General features: G+C 40.8%; 1 protein-coding gene across 1 annotated transcript in view; it reads left to right on the forward strand.

Moving 5' to 3' along the window:
- The window catches only part of LOC115370262 (WD repeat-containing protein 49-like), a 42,780-nt gene that overhangs the window by 21,003 nt on the left and 4,037 nt on the right, over nt 1–17,740 (forward strand). The window contains exons 11-17 of the mRNA XM_030067198.1: nt 2,434–2,549; nt 5,128–5,258; nt 11,419–11,555; nt 11,779–11,851; nt 13,886–14,076; nt 15,455–15,652; nt 17,150–17,358. Coding sequence (XP_029923058.1) covers nt 2,434–2,549; nt 5,128–5,258; nt 11,419–11,555; nt 11,779–11,851; nt 13,886–14,076; nt 15,455–15,652; nt 17,150–17,358 — 1,055 coding nt within the window. The remainder of the gene's footprint in view (nt 1–2,433; nt 2,550–5,127; nt 5,259–11,418; nt 11,556–11,778; nt 11,852–13,885; nt 14,077–15,454; nt 15,653–17,149; nt 17,359–17,740) is intronic.

The raw sequence follows: 17,740 nt of genomic DNA on the forward strand, positions 1-17,740 counted from the left end.
GGAGAGAAAGGATCATGAGCTGGTGGTGGATGACTTTGTGGCTCAGTGAGATGATTCTTTCCTCTTTTGGATGTGTTAAAAATGAAAGACATGAACATCTATTTCAGAAAGTCTCCACCGAGGCCACTGCCCACAGTGATAAAAGGTATTGACACTGAGCTAGTGGATAGCCACAGATACTTGGCTATTGTTCTTGACAACATACTGTGTTTCTAATCCCATGTTGATGCTACCTCTAAAAAGCAGCAAAAAAGCAGCCCAGCAAAGACTTTTTTCCTGAGAAAAATGAACTCTTTTAACGTTTCTACTGAGATGATGACTCTCTTTTACAGAGGCAGGGTGTAAGCTATAGGGGAGCAATGGGGAGCTCAGCTCCCCTTTATAAGTCATGAGCTACCATAAACACATGATTTGAGAAATTCTGGGGGGTCTCTAAAATATGAATTGACAGTATGCAGGGTTTTTCTGCCATATATAAGTCTGAGGTGGCCAACTTTCTCAAATTTCATTCCCCAGCACGATTATACATATTCTTTTTGTGTTCATAGTAGCAATCACTGTTCTGTACAGTAGTTTTCTAATTTGACTGCAATACTGGCACAGCCAATGATGGCACTCTATCGTAATCAGCAGAATGTATCCAGAAAAGTGCTACTATAGAAAAAGACCCCTCAGTTTGTGCTAACCTGGCTAAACTCAGATCGACTGAGTGACTGCACACTGTTTTGAAACGAGTCAGCGGTTACAGGACTATTCATCACACAGCTGAATCCTAATTTCTTTTGAACCAAAGCAACTTCATCAATTTGTCTCCTAAATTACATGACATGATTGAGTTCTCAAACTTACGCTAAGTCGGTTTTCCAAATCACAAAGAAGGCTGTTTGGGAATACCGATTTTTTCCCCCCATGAGAATCAGAGAGAATGAAGGTGACAGATGACACATGATGACACAGCTCAGCTCCTACTCCTGGTTCACATTTCATGTTATAGTGAGAGGTAGTAAGCTGGAGACGGATAAGGCTGTACTTTATTGTACTGAGTATTATTATCATATGTATAGGAGAACCTGTTTTGGCCTGCAGCACAGCTTGCTTTCTTTTGATGTCCAAGCAATGTTGAGTGCCATTCAGATCAGCGCAGAGCAGCAATGGTTTTGGCATGTAGTCCATTTTCTCCTCAGGCAAATTTCACCAGAAAACACACTGAAAATACACTATAAATGGTGAAACAGGCATTCGGTGCTTGCCAGTCCTTCTGATTTTCTTGCCTCTGTCCCACTGCTGTTGTTAAATTTCCCCAGATTTTTTGCATAGTTTGATGAAATTCAGTATCTGTCTTTTCACTACATTAGTTGGAAAAAGCATCACTGCTGTTTTCAGAACGGTCAGCATAGAAAATAAAGTCTTCATTCCAGTTAACACGTTGCTGAAATGTGTTGAAAACCCATTGCTTTATTGTAGGCTTTCTTACTGTACCTAGTTCATCTTCTATTTTCTGTCTTTTTCTGTTAATATTTTACTGCTATATTATCTAATAGCCCCTCTATGGAGGGATGTTGCACATTTGCATCAGCTACAAACACTACTCACCTTATCTACAGTATATTATCCCTCTCAGATAAATCATATATGATACTATGGTGACTGTAACATGCAAATCAGTGTCATTTTTTAAAGTCGAGGACACTGTGTCAAAATGCTTCACACTTTGTCATCAAGTGTCATCAAAGATGGACCAGTGAATTTTACAGTTGAGTTTAACATCCATCCATCCATTCATTTTCTATACTTGCTTATTCCTCAGTCCATCACAATGCAGTTATACATTTTAGACTGACGATTAGACCAAATGGTGTGATTGCCTGCTGAAACAGTGTGAACATGCATCATCACTCAAAAGTGGGCCAATTGTGTGAGAGATATTAGCTGAGATATCATGACAGAGACAGATGGACAGGACAGTCTGATCTGTGGTATCCCCCTGCAGCTAGTATCATTGTGTGGGGGACATGAAACATTGTGGAACTGATTACACCTCTGAGCAAAATACAGCAGGAGGGCAAGCACCACTTCTGGAAAGCTTCCCAGTGTTAGATTCACAACTTTATAACTGTCACTTCTTGAAAAATAAACCGTTACACTGCCCTCTAATGTGATTACTACAACAAGGATGGTATTTCCTCTGTTACCTCTGCCTTTTTGCAGACAACAAAATGTGGGAAATGAGATTCTAATGGTTTGAGGGCTGGCGTAACAGAGCGCCGCACGTGGCTTCAGTGATAAGAGTTTAGACGAAAGGTCCTGAGAAATGAAAAGATGATGTGTTGACTGCTTTTTCCCTGTTGGCATTTAGGCGTGCTTTGAAATTAGGCACATTTGAATTTGTAATATTAGTAAGGTTTTGACTGAGGCGTGTGCTGTCTGTTCAAGGTGTGGGACTTCAATGGCCACTGCCTCCACAGAATGAATGCCGGCCGGGGCCACGCTGTGGAGATTTCACAGCTCCTGCTGCTGAGGAGGAACATACTGGTGATGGGCTGGGATAGGTAGGGCTGTCTCTCTGTGTGTGTGTGTGTGTGTGTGTGTGTGTGTGTGTGTGTGTGTGTGTGTGTGTGTGTGTGTGTGTGTGTGTGTGTGTGTGATTGTTTTTTTTCCCCTTCTTTTTTGTTAATATTCCCAGATGTTAATGTAAGTTTTTTGTGTTGTGCATACAAATGTGTGTTAAAGGACCATGCCAATCCTATTTTGACCTCTTGTCAACAGCTGTGATCGTATCTGTATCATATTACAAATATAGGTTGCCTCAGTGTGTGTAGAACATCCTTTGGTAGCTTTGAACAGGGCAGTCCAAACTTTTTCATGTTTTGGATCCCTACGTTGACATACATGAAGCTGCAGAGCCCCATTTGAAGTGAGTCCTTAATACAAAAAGTTATTTTGGTTTGTGCTGTGTATTAAAATTGTTCAGGTGTCGTATTTAAAGTCAAGATGAGATGCAAAATGTCTTTTAAACCCTTTATATCAAATCTCTGGGCAAATTGTGCTTCTATTTAATGATAGATGCCAATAAATACAAAAAATGAATTTATTTTTAGTCTTGTATCAAAATACAATCTGCTTAAAAAAAATTAAAACTAACTCACATTCAAAGTGGCAGAATTATAAACATAATGTTCAAATAATCACTCAAACATTTATTTTAAAAACTATTCCTCATTTTGTTGAGGACCCCCTGGAAGCCCCTCAAGGACCCCTGGGGGTCCCCATGCCCCACTTTGAAAACCACTGGCTTAGAGTTCAGTCCCATTCATTTTGAAAGTGAAAACTGCTCTGTGAAACCTGAAAGTTGCATCACGTACTGTAAGCAATTCCACCTTGCCAATACTTGGTCAGCATGTAGTTTCACTAAAATTACTGTAAATTTGAGCACTTGAAGGGAATTTGAAAGGAACTAGCAAGGCCACTTGCGCTCACTGGAGTACTCGAGAATTAACAAAATGTTTTGAGTTTTTGACGCAGAACACATTTGGCATTTATGTGTGCTTGAATTTAAATGTTTTTAATAACAGTAATTTTAACAGATGTACATGATGGCCAAGTGCTCACAAGATGGAGCCACCTGTGCAGAGAGCCTTCAGGTTTCACAGAGCAGTTTGTCATCATTTCTTAGCATGAACAGGGGTGAACTGGGTTAAAAGTTAGCTTTGAATAAGTTAGCCATTAAAACACATTCTGTATATTTTATTCAAAGCGTATCCTGTTCCTCCATGTACAGTCGTTATTTCTTTCTTTCTGTGAAGTCAGATTCAGGACTCAGGTGTGGGAATTAACACTCAGAAAACATGCAATGTGTTTTGCTGCTGTGTCACCTTCACAGAATGTGCATGTTTGTTTGCACATTCGTAAACGTGAGAATGCGCATGTGCATAAGTGAAAGACTGTGTGTGGTAGTGTGTTTGTGTATGTCCCAGAGAAACAGAGTGATATGCTGTGTGTGTGTGTGTGTGTGTGTGTGTTTGTGTATGTCCTCTCCTGCTCTCCCTGCCTGCCAAAAACTCCGAGCCAAGCAGACATCTGGAGCCTAACGAGTCAAAATGCCCCAGGGCACTCCCATCCACTCTTCTATCACCACCTTGCAGTTGTCTGTGTGCGTGCTCCTGTTTCCATGTATACCCACATCACATCTGCTCTTCATCCTCATCATCATCATTTCACACCCAGTGGGCTGAACTCAGAGGCGCGCTATCACCGAGCTATATGACTCTCTTTCTCCTCTCTCTTTTTTCTCACACTTTCTTTCTCACTTTCTCGCTCTCCGGAGTCTTATATCGGCAAAGAGGATATAGATGGCAGGAAATGAAAATGCTGCTGTTATTGAGTTTCTCTCATTTATCTACAAGTTCCTGTTTCTTCACGTCCACCTAGACTGCTCTAGTGTTGAGTGGCATGTAATGCGGAGTCTCCACTGGCTTCTGCTGCTCTTAGGATTTCATGCAGTTTAAAACATCTGCATCCCACTGATAGATTCCTCAGTGTGAAGCCACAATGCATCATTAGTTTAGTTCATTTCATCATTTGTAGTGAAATAAAAAAGGAAGAGAATAAAAGACTGAAAAATAAAGTTAGATTTTTTTTTTAATTATTTATATTCTTTTATTAATTTATTTATTTATTTTGCAGGAGAGCAAAATAAACCCTACGGGGATTATGAATATTGTAGCCTTGCATATGCATGATGTATACTGTAGCACTGCCAAAAAACAACTCCCATGTTTTTTGTAAGCACTGACTTGATGCCAGCAGTGAGTTCACTTAAGTTTGAATCAACTGTTGGGCCAAAATAGTTTGTACTGAAATAGCTGTGTGTGTGTGTGTTTGTGTGTGTGTGTGTGTGTGTGTGTGTGTTTTTTTTTTTTTTTTCCCTTCGGATTGTGTACAAATGTAGCATGACAAATTAAAATTTATGCAATTCAAATACAGTGTCTGCTGGCCCTAATCTCTTTCCACAGAAATGGTCCAAAATGTAAAAAAAAAAAAAAAAAAAAAAAAAATTCCTTTAAGCATTCAAAATCTGAAAATCAGTATGTCTGTCTGTCTTTCTCTGTCGTTCTTTCATCAATGCAGGATGTTGACGGTGTTCCGCCTGCATTCGTTCTCCCAGTTCTTCGTTGAGCCGTCAGAGTGGAAGGGCGGCCCTCAGCATCGCTGTGAGGTTCTCTGTGCCGCATCCCAGCCCCCGCACACCCTGGCCACAGGTCTGTGTATTTACTGTACACGTGTGTGTTTGTGTGTGCTTGTACTTGATCGTGAGTGAGTTCAAAGCTACAGTTTGGACCTTTTATTCAAAAAATACGTCTTTGTCATGTTCAATCTAATGCCAAACGGGTTCACATCATAGTGATTAAGCCTGTCAGCCACTGATTAAACTCCTTGCATTTTGCATTATCACGACATTCCTGCACTGGTGTACGGGTGGCATTTAGTGAGAAGTTTTATGTCAAACAAACATCAAAATTTCTATTTCTATTTCTGGAATAGTATTTCTATGCAATATATAGCATGGCTACTTACGCCATCTAATGATTCTATGACTTTGTTGTTCTGTTTTGCTTTGTAAGTGAACATTGAAAGAAACCTTAAACTACTTTTCAAACAACATTTAATTTGCTGTCAAAAGCCAAATTGTACAAGACTGGGAAGTTCTCTACTGCAGTTTTAAAGAGTATCTGAACCCCAAACCCAAATCTCTGTGAAGCACCCTACTTTTCTTCTCATGATGAAAAGTAGGGTGACTGGTCTTTAGTAGCAGGTGATGTTGCCACTTGTTGTGCTGACAACACCCACCGCTACTGAGCAGACACCCTGCTTTTCATCATAAGAGGTCAGCCTTAACAGTGAAAACTGAAAAAAAAAAAAAATAATAATAAAAAAAAAATAAAACTAGGTGTGAAAAAACAATTTAGTGAACTGAAATACAAATAATAATTACCCTGCAAAAAAAGTGAAAGAATACTGTATACTTACAAAAGTTAAAAACCTCATACAAAAACTAAACTAAAATAAAAAATATACAGAAAATATCTTAAGTTTTAGTCTTTAGTCATTTTTCAAATGTGTCAACACAACAAGCATTAGGAGGCATTGGTGCTGATATTTATTAAGACTGGGATGTCTACATGACTGTGAGTTCGCTGCCTTCCCAAAGTGAGGTGTTTGTATTGGAATACCTGCTCTGCACTTCTTAAATCTAGACCCTGACAAGCACCCTCTAAAACCAATAAAAAGAAACTAATTGACTGAGACTACACAGAATTGAAAACAAAAATTTAAAATGAAATAAAAGTAAAAACTAATGGGAAAATGCGAAACCATAATAACTTTGGTGTGCACACCCTGCTGTTAAGATACTGATCCGTTTCATTCCATGACATTAAAAAGCAATATTACAACAAAGATTATGAATGTCTGACCCGATGAATGAATAAAAGATTGATATCAACTGATCATTCATCAACTAATATTTGAATATAAGATAAGTGGTGTTTGTAAGTGTTCCTCTGTCTGTCTGAAAAGAGAGGAGTAATCAAAGAACTCCTCTCGTTTCTTTTTAAATGACCTCTCCACGCCTCAGAGTAAGAACAAGGGCTGAGGAGAGAGAGTGAGTGAGTGAGAGAGAGAGACAGCAAGATGAAAAAGAGGAAAACAAAAGCTGGCGCGAGGAACCGAATCCAAGAAAGAAACTCCAGCGAAATGAAAAATAACTGGGAGCAGTTATCAGCAGATATGTGGTGATTAAAGTGAGTAGTGTTGTTATCAAAGGGCTCCTGCACCACACGTCTCTCTCTGCTGGAAAGAGCTGTGTGCATGTGTGTGTGCGTGTGTTGTTAAGTAGACTACAACCGTTACTGAGCACTAACAGTAACCCACTGTGAGCTGGGAGAGAGAATTACCCAGAATTACCATCAGAATGATCAGGGGGAACAGCCAAGTGCCATCAGTACATGGATTCAGTGGTGAGAAATTGAAATGATACACTCGCACATGTGAAATCAGGACAGGGCCCTAAGCTCACACCAGGACCTATTAAAATGCAGAAACACTGGGCGCCCCTGGCTAATGGAAGAGCAGACTAGGAGTTCTCTGTCCTCTCTCAATCAGTCCATTTTTTATTTCACTAACTGTGGGTTTATGCTGATTTTGGAACACGTCTCCAAAGTTGGTGCATAATTATAAAGTTCTTCTTCTTTTTTATATGATTTCTGGATATGCTTTTTTAGTATTTCTGATAGACCAACAAGTGTTTTGACCCCGACCCAGTAGCCGCTTGGTCGGACGTCCACTGAGCCGTCACGTCGAGCGACTCGAGACTGACAAGCATCGTTCACCAAAGAACCAAATAATTTGCCGGCAACATGAAAATGTAGTCTGGGATGGTAAAATCGTGACAGAAGTCTTTCAGGGGATTTAGATTGTGAGAGCAGCGTGTTTTGAGATGCCAGCGAGGCACCTTGCCACTCGTCACTGTCTTAGATTTATCTGCCTGGGGTATTGAACTGGCAATCTTCCAGTCACTGCATGGTCCACTTCTATAAACATCAAAACTGCAAACACACTGCACCCAATTTGCCCCCAGTATGCTTTTCAGTTTGTAAAGTTGTATCACTTTGGCGCACATCTATCATATTAGAAGTTGTGTTCCAGGGCAAGCCGGGTGCAGACTCACAAAGTGTAGCCCTTCCACGACCTTCGGAAAGACATCGACCCCAGGGATAAGTATAGAGCGAGATAAAGAGAAGGATGGAGGTGAGGAGGTGGAAAGGTAGATAAGAGTGGGTGTACTTGAGGCTGGAGGGTGAAATGGTTTGGAAGCAAATGAATATATGGAGCTGGAACGAGAAACACAATTCAGAAGCTACTTTGTGAACTTGGAAACCTGGCATATCTCTTCCAAGTTCTTTCCCATTTTCTTTGTTGCCAGGTTTAATCCCTCTCCCCTCCCATTTCCCTCTCTCGCTCTCCCTCTCTCTCCCTCTCTCTCTTTCTCTTTCAGTCTCTTTTCCCACTTTCTGTTTAACTTTTTTCCCCCTAATCTCCCTAGTCAGTCTGCTGCATTTCTACCCCTCCACCCCCGCACCCTCTAATTTATCCAAATGGCCAATTTAAATTATGTTTATTAGAGCGCTCTCAGTAGGAGGGAATTGAAATGAGACAGAGTACTTTCTGTCTTTCAGGCTTCTGTGTGTGTGTGTGTGAGTGTATATGGTTGTGTGTGTGTGAGGTGGGGGCAATTAAGGGCGTGTCTGTGTATGCTACAAAGACAGAACAAGTGACAAAATTATAGCATGCATTTATTATTATGTGTTCTATATGTGCATCTGCGTGGCTGCATTTTCTGACGGTCTCTGACATTCTGGCTAGAAATTTGCTTGAGAAAAATGTATTAAACAACACAAATGTTTTCCGTTATGAATTCCTATATCTCTGATTTTTGTCCAGTCTGGGCTGGCAGAGTGAGAAATACTCTTCATCTCTCTGTTCATAACCTGCTGTCACTCATCCAGCTGCAGCTTTACAATATTGATGCCTCTTGGTTCGTAATAGAGTTCTTTGTAACCTGTCCGATGAATGCAAATGATCTGCCGTGCACATAGTGTTATCAAAAGTTAAATTGCACTATTATTATAATAATATTTTAGGCGTGGAGTTGGCGGTTTCATCCAGATTGACTGACACTGAGCACATTGGGGTTCGGTGTGTTCAACTGAATGAACTCACACTGTTGTGGGGATCAAACCTGTGGCCTCTCAGTAATGGGATAGGTTCTGTAAACACTAGGGCAACCCAGTGTTGGAATAAACCAGCGTCTACTTCTTGCAATCCAAGAATAACACATTATATTCTCTTTTATTCAAACCTAAAACTTCCTGTTTTCCTTGCTTCTTAATTGATGACACCCCTGCAGAATTGCGACATCTAATCAGTGTCATTCTGTTTTTGGTGTTTGTGCGAGGTGAAATTTTCAGTCCTGTCACATAAAATCCACCTGTGTTTTGGTTGCCTAGCATTGCACTCACACACCGTGTTTGAGCCGTATCTTTAGAACAAATGAATAATTTCCTTTTCATGATTTGAGACGTTCCTACACTGATCACCTCAGACTGAAGCACGGTCTTCGCTATGAGAAGGATGTGAATGAAGATGTTGTTTTCTGCATTATTTATTTTAGCAAATCCTTTCTCTTTACCAAATCCATAGAGCACAGTGACACCTTTTAAACCCGAGGAAACATTAGTTTCATCTGGCAGCGTATTTCTTCAGGCTTAGTGTGAGTAATGCTGTTCTCACATCAAAGTAAGCGTGCTGCCAAATTATGTGTTTGTGGCGCCAAATGAAAGCGGCGGTGGCATCATGGTCACCAGTGACAGAAGTCAATTTAAAGTTCTGTTGCACACAAACATGGGACTGCGTGCGTGTTTGTGTGTGTATGTGTGTGTGTGTGTGTGTGTGTGTGTGTGTGTGTGTGTGTGTGTGTTGGCACATATGCGTGCACATGCATCTGTTGATGTTTGTGTGTGTCTAGTTGAATCAGGATGCACCAGGAACATTTGGCTGATGTGGGACTGAAAGCCTCCTCATCCATATTCAAACTCTTTGCTAAGTTCCGCTTGGCTTCTCTCTCTCTCTCTCTCTCTCTCTCTCTCTCTCTCTCTCTCTCTCTCTCTGCACCCCCCCAACACACACACATGCGCTTACACATACACACCGCTGAGTACATGTAGGCAGGGGTCCTTTGCACCTCCTTCCTTCTCTAACAGCCCCTCCGCCTCTTCCACTCTTCCTCCTTTCCCCCCATCCCTTAATCCTCCGTGGCTGAGCACCTTCCAAGCGACCAAGGACCAACTCATCTGAACTTTGATGGATGGGCAAAATGTTTTAGAAATGGAAATGCAAGCAGAGAAATTTAGAATGCTGAAGGAGAATGAAGACATCTTTTTCATGGGAAGGAAGCTGTTATTTATTTATTTTATTTATTTTTTTTATTTTAATTTCCTGAGTGAGCGAGTGAATAAGTGGGTGGGTGAGCTTGTGACTGTAATTGAACTTACATTACATTTGCCATGGATGCATGTATATTTGTGTGTTTTTATATTTGCTCCTGTGTTTGTGTGTGTGTGTGTGTGTGTGTGTGTGTGTGTTATCTATAAAGGAAGGTGTTTGAAAGTTAAGTAATGTTAGCATAATCTATCTGCATGTTAAAGCACAACACTGTCTGCATGAACTCACTCTGTCTCTCTCTCTCTCTCACACACACACACACACACATGTACATGCACACACACACACACACACACACACACACACAGGGCAGTGATAAAAGTCATTGGAAATAGCTGGCCCTGGGCAGCATGAATAATGCAGTGGACCCACACTCTCATAAACTTTATACCTCCAACTACTTACACACACACACACACACACACACACACACACACACACAAAAATACACCTCCCATAGCTAATATACTCTTCGCACGTCTCATTCTCTACTGCTGTTCAGCTCCCAGACCTGACGAGATTTGTGCCTTATTCATATGGACTAATACACACACATACACACACACACACACACACACACACACACACACACACACACACACACACACACAAACACACACACAAACACACACACACACACACTAACACTATAGCTTCTCTGAAAGTGCTGTATCTTCCCTTTAAAGTGAATGTTAAGGGTTGAGTAGTGGAACAGATGGTGAGGTTTACTGTTGTGAAAGATTTGCCTCAGCAGCACAAGTGCTCTTGGTTTCATTGCCTTTTTTTTTTTTGCTTGTTTGTTTTTTCCTTGACGTTTGACTTTTTTTTTTTTTTGCATGTGTGAACCTAGTTCATAGTGAAGGGTTTAAATTTACAATGTCTTGGTCAATGCAAAGATGCCATAAAACAAAATACTCGAACTTCTTCACCTCCACTGCCCCTATAAGCGGGTTTGTTGTTGCTATACGGCTGAGCTTTGTTCAAACCTGCAGAACTTTATTTTAAATTCTAGTGGAGATTCCAAGGTTTTGAGGAATACCAAATATGTCCTGCTGAATTCCAGGGAAATGTGTATAAAATGACGCACAAGACATGTAGATATTTTCTGTTTGATCTAATGGTGCGGACATAAAACAATGGCATTGTGGGTTTGAATATCTCATTCATTGTTAGAGTGCTGTAGTTTCAGTGAATCAGCAGATACAGAATATGCATGTGCCATTGTCACACAGTACAGATTTTTTTTCCCCCACTTTGAAGCTACTCTCTGGGAAATTTCAGGGAAAATCAGGGAGATTCCGAGCCTAAGATGATCTCTCACAAGTGTGCTCTGCTTCCTCTCACTTCTTGCATGCACAGGAAGCGATGATGGAGAAATTACAATCTGGAACTACAGCACAGAGAAAGCATTAAGGAACCTGCAGCCTCATGCTAAACATGGAGAATTCAGGAATCAGCCAGGTCTCACACACACATATACAAACTTTGACTTAGAAGTTTATTTTGCTGCTTTTGTTAAAGAGCCTGGCATCTGACCCTTCTATGTCTTTATATGTAAAAAAAGACTTTTGCACCAGGATGTTACACTTAATTCTTCTTTTTGCTCTTGTTCCTCTCATGCTTCTTCTCCTCTTTATTCTCCTCATTTTCCATCCATGTCTTGTTCAATTCCATCTAGGCCAGTTCGCTGAGTCCCATTTTGGCATGAATGATGAAGAGAACTCAGAGAACCGTGATACCATCACAAGATTGTTTTTCATACCAGGACGCACATCTGTGACTGCAGCTATGGGTGAAATGTTGAAAACTATGTAGCAGTGATTACTCCTTATGTGACTTCCTTTGCCTTTAGAGCCTAGATAGGAGATTCTGAGAAACACCAGGTAACTTCAGGCGAGGCAGCATCCCCACAGGACTCATGTATCAGCTGGCCAATATTATCAGCTAATTTTGGCTCATCACAGACACAGCATATTGATATTGGCGAACTTGTTTGCCGATGTGAAAAAACAAACAAAAGGTGTCTTTCAGCTGTAAAATATCCAGCCTCGATTACATATTTTAGAACTATTTGACTGCACAAAGGACATAATTGTTTATTTGCTGTAATTACTGATGTTTCAGTCCCAGCGGGCCTCCATCAGTTTGTTAACATTTTCATTTTAGTTTTCATTTTAACACTCTGATGAAACTCTTCCGGGACTGAAATGTCAGTAATTAAATAAACAATTACATATCCTTTGTGCAAGAGAACAGTGTGAGGCACATCTTTCATCTTTTCTTCTCATCCACACAAGACACTACGCACAATCTATTCGATTACAAAATTTTAGGATTCCTTGCTACAAATATGCATTTTCAAATATAAAAGGCCCTAGTCTGAACAGTAGTGAGTGCATGGAAAATCCTTCTTACCCCAGTAAATTCTGTTGTATTGCATCTTGATTTGTTTCAAACTGTTGCCCAAAATATCCTGCCATCTTGAAAATGTTGCCAGGTTTTATCACAGATTTTCAAATTTTTCAGGTCAGACACCAAATGAGAGAGTCACCCTTTCACTTTGGGGCCTAAGCCCATTATAGCAATAGCTTGCCCATTAATACATATACCTTGACCTGTCATGAGGGAGCACAGCAGAAATAGGTCCTGTGACTCACCCTGGGCTCCACAATTTTAGGAGTTATAGCTGATGCAAGTGTAGTGGGGTTCCTGCATTACCTCAGGGGAGTCAAATGTGTTAGAAATAGAAACATCTCATCTGCTAAATACACTGCATGCATTGCTTTGTTTTTGGAACAGAAACACAATTATACATTAGTGTTATTTACTCATTATCAATATAGTGAGGCTTTATCATTGAGGTGAAGGGTTTTTTCAAGCTTTTGAGCTTTTTATGTCTTGAGTTAATTATTGCAATTTTACTTCATTCAGTTTAACTCTTAACTACATGTTACTGCTTGCTAACTGCAGTGCAGATAGCCATTCACCACAAAATGTTAGTATCCACTGGATGCCAGACCTCATGCCTGCTGCTTGGCTTCACAGAAAGACTCAACTCTCCTCCACCAGCACAGAGCTGTAGTCAATAGAGCAGCACTCCGATGAGTTCCACATTCCACTGGTCTTGTTGGAGTTGCCCGCGGCTTGTGGCTCCTCCCGTGAGGCCTGAGAGCGGAGACAGCACAATTTTTCCTTGCATACCTTTGCCTGACACCACTTGGTCAACTGTGATGAAGAGGAAGCCAAAGTCTTATTTTCCACTTTTTGACCCTGCATCAGAGCATCCTCTCATGCTGACAGAAAGCTTTGCTGCACTGGCGGAGCTTGACATCATTTTTGGCTGAGGTGCCTTCCCTTCCAGTGGCTGTGTGAGTCGTGCCTCCGGCTCTGTGACTGCCCACTTGGTGGTCGAAGGGCATCCAGACCCCTGCTTCCCCCTCTCCAATGCTGTCTGCAGCAAGCTCCAAGTTTCCTGCTGTCAACGCTAATATGTCTGCCCTGTTTAATTTCTCTCTGCATGTCAGTGAATGTGCTAAACAGATGACAGCTGTTTATTTCTGGGTTTTGGATGCTCCATGTTAGGGATATGGAAATCCCCAATGGCACTGCTGTCTGTTCCCCATGTGCAAAGGTTGTAGATATTTAAAGAATCCTCATCTTAACCAACCTATATGTCTTGGTGAGAATTCTGCTGTTGTTCATGTTAGCATCAGTGACACCACATTTGCACATTTGCTTTTAGACTCCCCTGTAAAACTGCACAGAGTAACCCCGCAACAACAGAAAATTGATTTTCCTGACAGTTTTATTTGTGTATTTCTCTCAGATGGAGCAGACCTGGTGTCCTGTGGAGGTTCTGGTGTGGTCAGGCTCTGGAATACACTTCACAGCAGTCTAGTGGGACAGTTCACAGCACACAACAGAGACTTGGGCTCTATAGTCATGGCCGTCAGCCCCTGTGGAAAATATTTAGTCACTGCCGATGGGGAGGGTACAGTCAAGACATGGGATATAGAGGTAAGTGTTCATACTGTATGTGTTATTTTGACATGGGGTGACACACAGCTGCAAACACATGCAGTGGTGTGACTGGTGTGTGAATGACAATCATCATACCACCATACAGAGGGAAAGAGAGACAGACTGATGTGACTTAGAGCAAGGGACAGAGGTCAAGAGACTGCAAGAGACTGTGAAGAAAGAGTGAGCCCAGAGGTTTCCACTCGTGAGTGAGCACTCTGCTCACTGTGAAAATGACAGCACATGTCATGCTCACCTTCTGTTCCTGGTAGCTTTCACAGCTTGCTTAGACTATGACTACAAGGCCTGTTAGTCATTTAGCAAATCCAGTGATATATGAGGAAATAGCTACAGTCCCCTCTGTTGTTTGCATTTCACTTGTCAATAGATAAACATATTGAAATATGTGCAAAAAGTTATTTATTTTCTTAACATCAGCATTACATTTTTGCATATTGATTACAGCCAGAGGATATTGAGTCATTTGAGGCAAAAGCAGAATTGCTGTATGCAATCGATCGTTGTTACCAAGTAATCTGATGCATTCCAACACATGAAATTTCTACAGACATCACACATTTTGATAACTTGAAGTGTGTCCTGATACCCTACAGGGGCTTCTTGACTGTGATTATGGGTACTTAGATGATACTACTGGTATGAGGCATAGCCCCAACACTGTCACGCTCATAATCGCAGTAAAAGAACACCCTCTCGGGTGTTATTGCTGCAATATTCACTGCTCAACTTTAATTTATGGAAATGTGTGTATATATGGAGCAGGGTTGAAGAAGGTGAGTGAGTGCATGCTGTGCTCAGGTAGAAATCCTATCCTTGGGCTAATTCAGAGCATGCTCTTGAATCAGATGGATGTACAGTACAGCACTCTTGGACACAGGACTTGTGTGATTAATACTGGATAGGAGATAGGAGATCACCCCAAGCAAATGTGATAGCACTCAGTAGAATGAAGTAAGCGCTCATGTTAACCACAGTAAATATATGTATTTGTTAATTATGTTTTTTTCCAGAGAAACTCGGGGTGACTTTAAGGTCCATGTAGATTCAACCATCAAACTGTTTGATTGACTAATTGATGGTCAAAGTAATACACAACCAAAAGTCATGATAACATTAAGTTTTGAAAACTTTGATCTTCGCTTAAATTGTCTTGCAACAATTTTGAAAACTGCAGTTTTAACATTTGTTTAATCCTTAAATTTGCAATGCTCCAACTCTGATGACATTCAGGTAAGTGTTTGTGCCCTGTCTGAGATTATAAATGAAAGTTGTTGTAGATCCATAGTGGGATTTTTTTTTTTTCAACTCAAATATAAAGTAAAGTAAACCACTGGTTTGCCACTCTGTCCATTAGCACTACTGTCTCAGGTCGGATGAGGGAGTAAGCAATAGACTTCCAAAACTGCTCTGCAGTCTCCACCCACACCTGGACCGTGTGACTCACCTGGAGACGTGTCTCCATGGCGACAGGCTCCTCCTTCTCTCGGCATCCTTGGACTGCAGTGTGGCTCTTAGCTACCTGCCTGGAGATACTGTTGGTTTGTTCGGACAGGTATACACGTGCACACACACACACATACACACAAATACACACACACACTCACTTACTCACTTAGTCACAGGTCATTTGAGTGCACTGCAGTAAAACCCAGCATGTGGATTACATAAAATACCCTGCATATTTGAAATAAACTGTTTTGGATGGCAAAGATATTGTTCAGTACCAGTCTGACAAGGTAAAGGCCTTAGATCCCCTAAGTTCAAACGTACAGCAGTACAGGCTGGCTCTGATAAAGTCTAAACCCCCACTCTGCAAGGTGCTGGTGGGTGGTAGTATCCAGTTGACGAAATGGATGTGAAACCCAGCATCAAGCTGCGGTTAGGCAAGTGCATGTTTGTGTCAAAGGATGCCCATATTAAGTTAGCCCGGGGCGGTGTCTGCTGAGTGTTGCTTCATTTCAACTTGCCCCAGGGCCACACACTCACGCACACATACAAATTTAACCAAGCAAACAGGAATGTGTGTGTATATGCTCCTGTGTGAGTGCACAGATAAACACACATATTATACTCACCTACAAATATACACTGTCAATACAACCAAACAACTACATATGTATATAATGTATGTATGCACGCACACAAACATATATGTAGTCATACAGTGGAACAGTGTAGAAACATACACATTGTGGATGCCTCACATACACAGACCTGGGCTGTCAGGTAGAAACAAAAGTTCTCACCTGCCGGTTTAATTTTTTTTTGTACCTTGATGTGTTGCAATGATGGTTTGAAAACTTTAGAGAGGTGTCATCATTATGTATTTGATTCATATTTGACGGGGCATTGTTTTATTTATACAAGGTCTGTACGGGGTTTATCAAAGTTCCAAAAAAATCCACATAATAAACACTCTACTAATATTCAACATTCCACATTTTCTAAGAATACACTTGTGTATATCACACATTTATAGTTGTGCCTTGGGGCCAACAATACAGAGGTACACATTCACACTGCAGAACTGTCCAGTACAGTCAGTCTTTTATTTTCAGCCAGTGTGCAATTTCACTGGTGCAGCTGGAAACCCAACACAACCTTTGCCAGAAAAACTTACATCTGAACCCAACCATAAAAATAACAGATAACAGCCTTTTTTTTTTTTTTTTTTTTTTTTTTTTTAGCAAGTCCAACTATAGCCCTAAACAGGAATTAACCCTAACACCTTTTTAATTTTACAGGGTGTTACACAGTTTGACAGATGAAAGGAGAAGAGTCTTAAGCCAGTGGAGAGACAGGAATCATCAGGAATCAATAGAACTGATTATTATCATAAAATAGGCTCCCGTCTATAACAAATACATTTAGAGCCACCAACGCTATGCCAGCACAAAAAAATTATAATAATGATAAGAGTAATTCCACCCCACTCAGCCCAAACCCAACTCAAACTGAGCTATTAAGTCAGGGAATTGGTCCAGTCCAAATCAAACTGACCAATTCTTGAATTCTAGCTCACTGTTTTTTAAATTGTTTTTTTCTATAGGAGGAACCCTGGTGCCTGGTGGGCCCCGGGCCTGCACCCTCACAGCAGGAAGCAGAGCAGGACCAGGAGCAGGGGAGGGAGTCACCTTCAGTTTCCACTGAGGCACTCCCTGTCCCAGATGGGAATGTGGATATAAAAGAAGATGAAGAAGAGGTTGTGGAGGAGGGAGAGATGGAGGAAGAAGTGGACACAGAAGAATTTTTATCTAGGTGAACAGTTCAATTTTCCACATTGTAATATTATTGTATGACAGCTGCTTCATTTCCATCCTATCCTGTTGGCTGTTTCTGATTCTCAGTGTAGGGTCAAGGTTACTCTGCCTTGTTAATGTAATTAGAAAGATTTAAAGTTGTCTAAATTTTGCTGCAAAGCCTACAGTACAAATGCACAGAGTTTAGATCCCTCAGTTGAATGGATTCAGACAGAATTTCCATTAAAGCATACTACTCTGCATTTTTTAAAACTCTGACCATTAAATTAAATAGTGTAATATTCAAATTTAACTTGTGAGACTACGTTTTGGGTCACCTGGACATTTAAGATGTTCTTCCATATAGACAACTGAAACATCACATGTATTATTGCAAGTAA

The sequence above is a fragment of the Myripristis murdjan genome, chromosome 13, assembly GCF_902150065.1.
Source record: "Myripristis murdjan chromosome 13, fMyrMur1.1, whole genome shotgun sequence".
Taxonomy (NCBI): domain Eukaryota; kingdom Metazoa; phylum Chordata; class Actinopteri; order Holocentriformes; family Holocentridae; genus Myripristis; species Myripristis murdjan.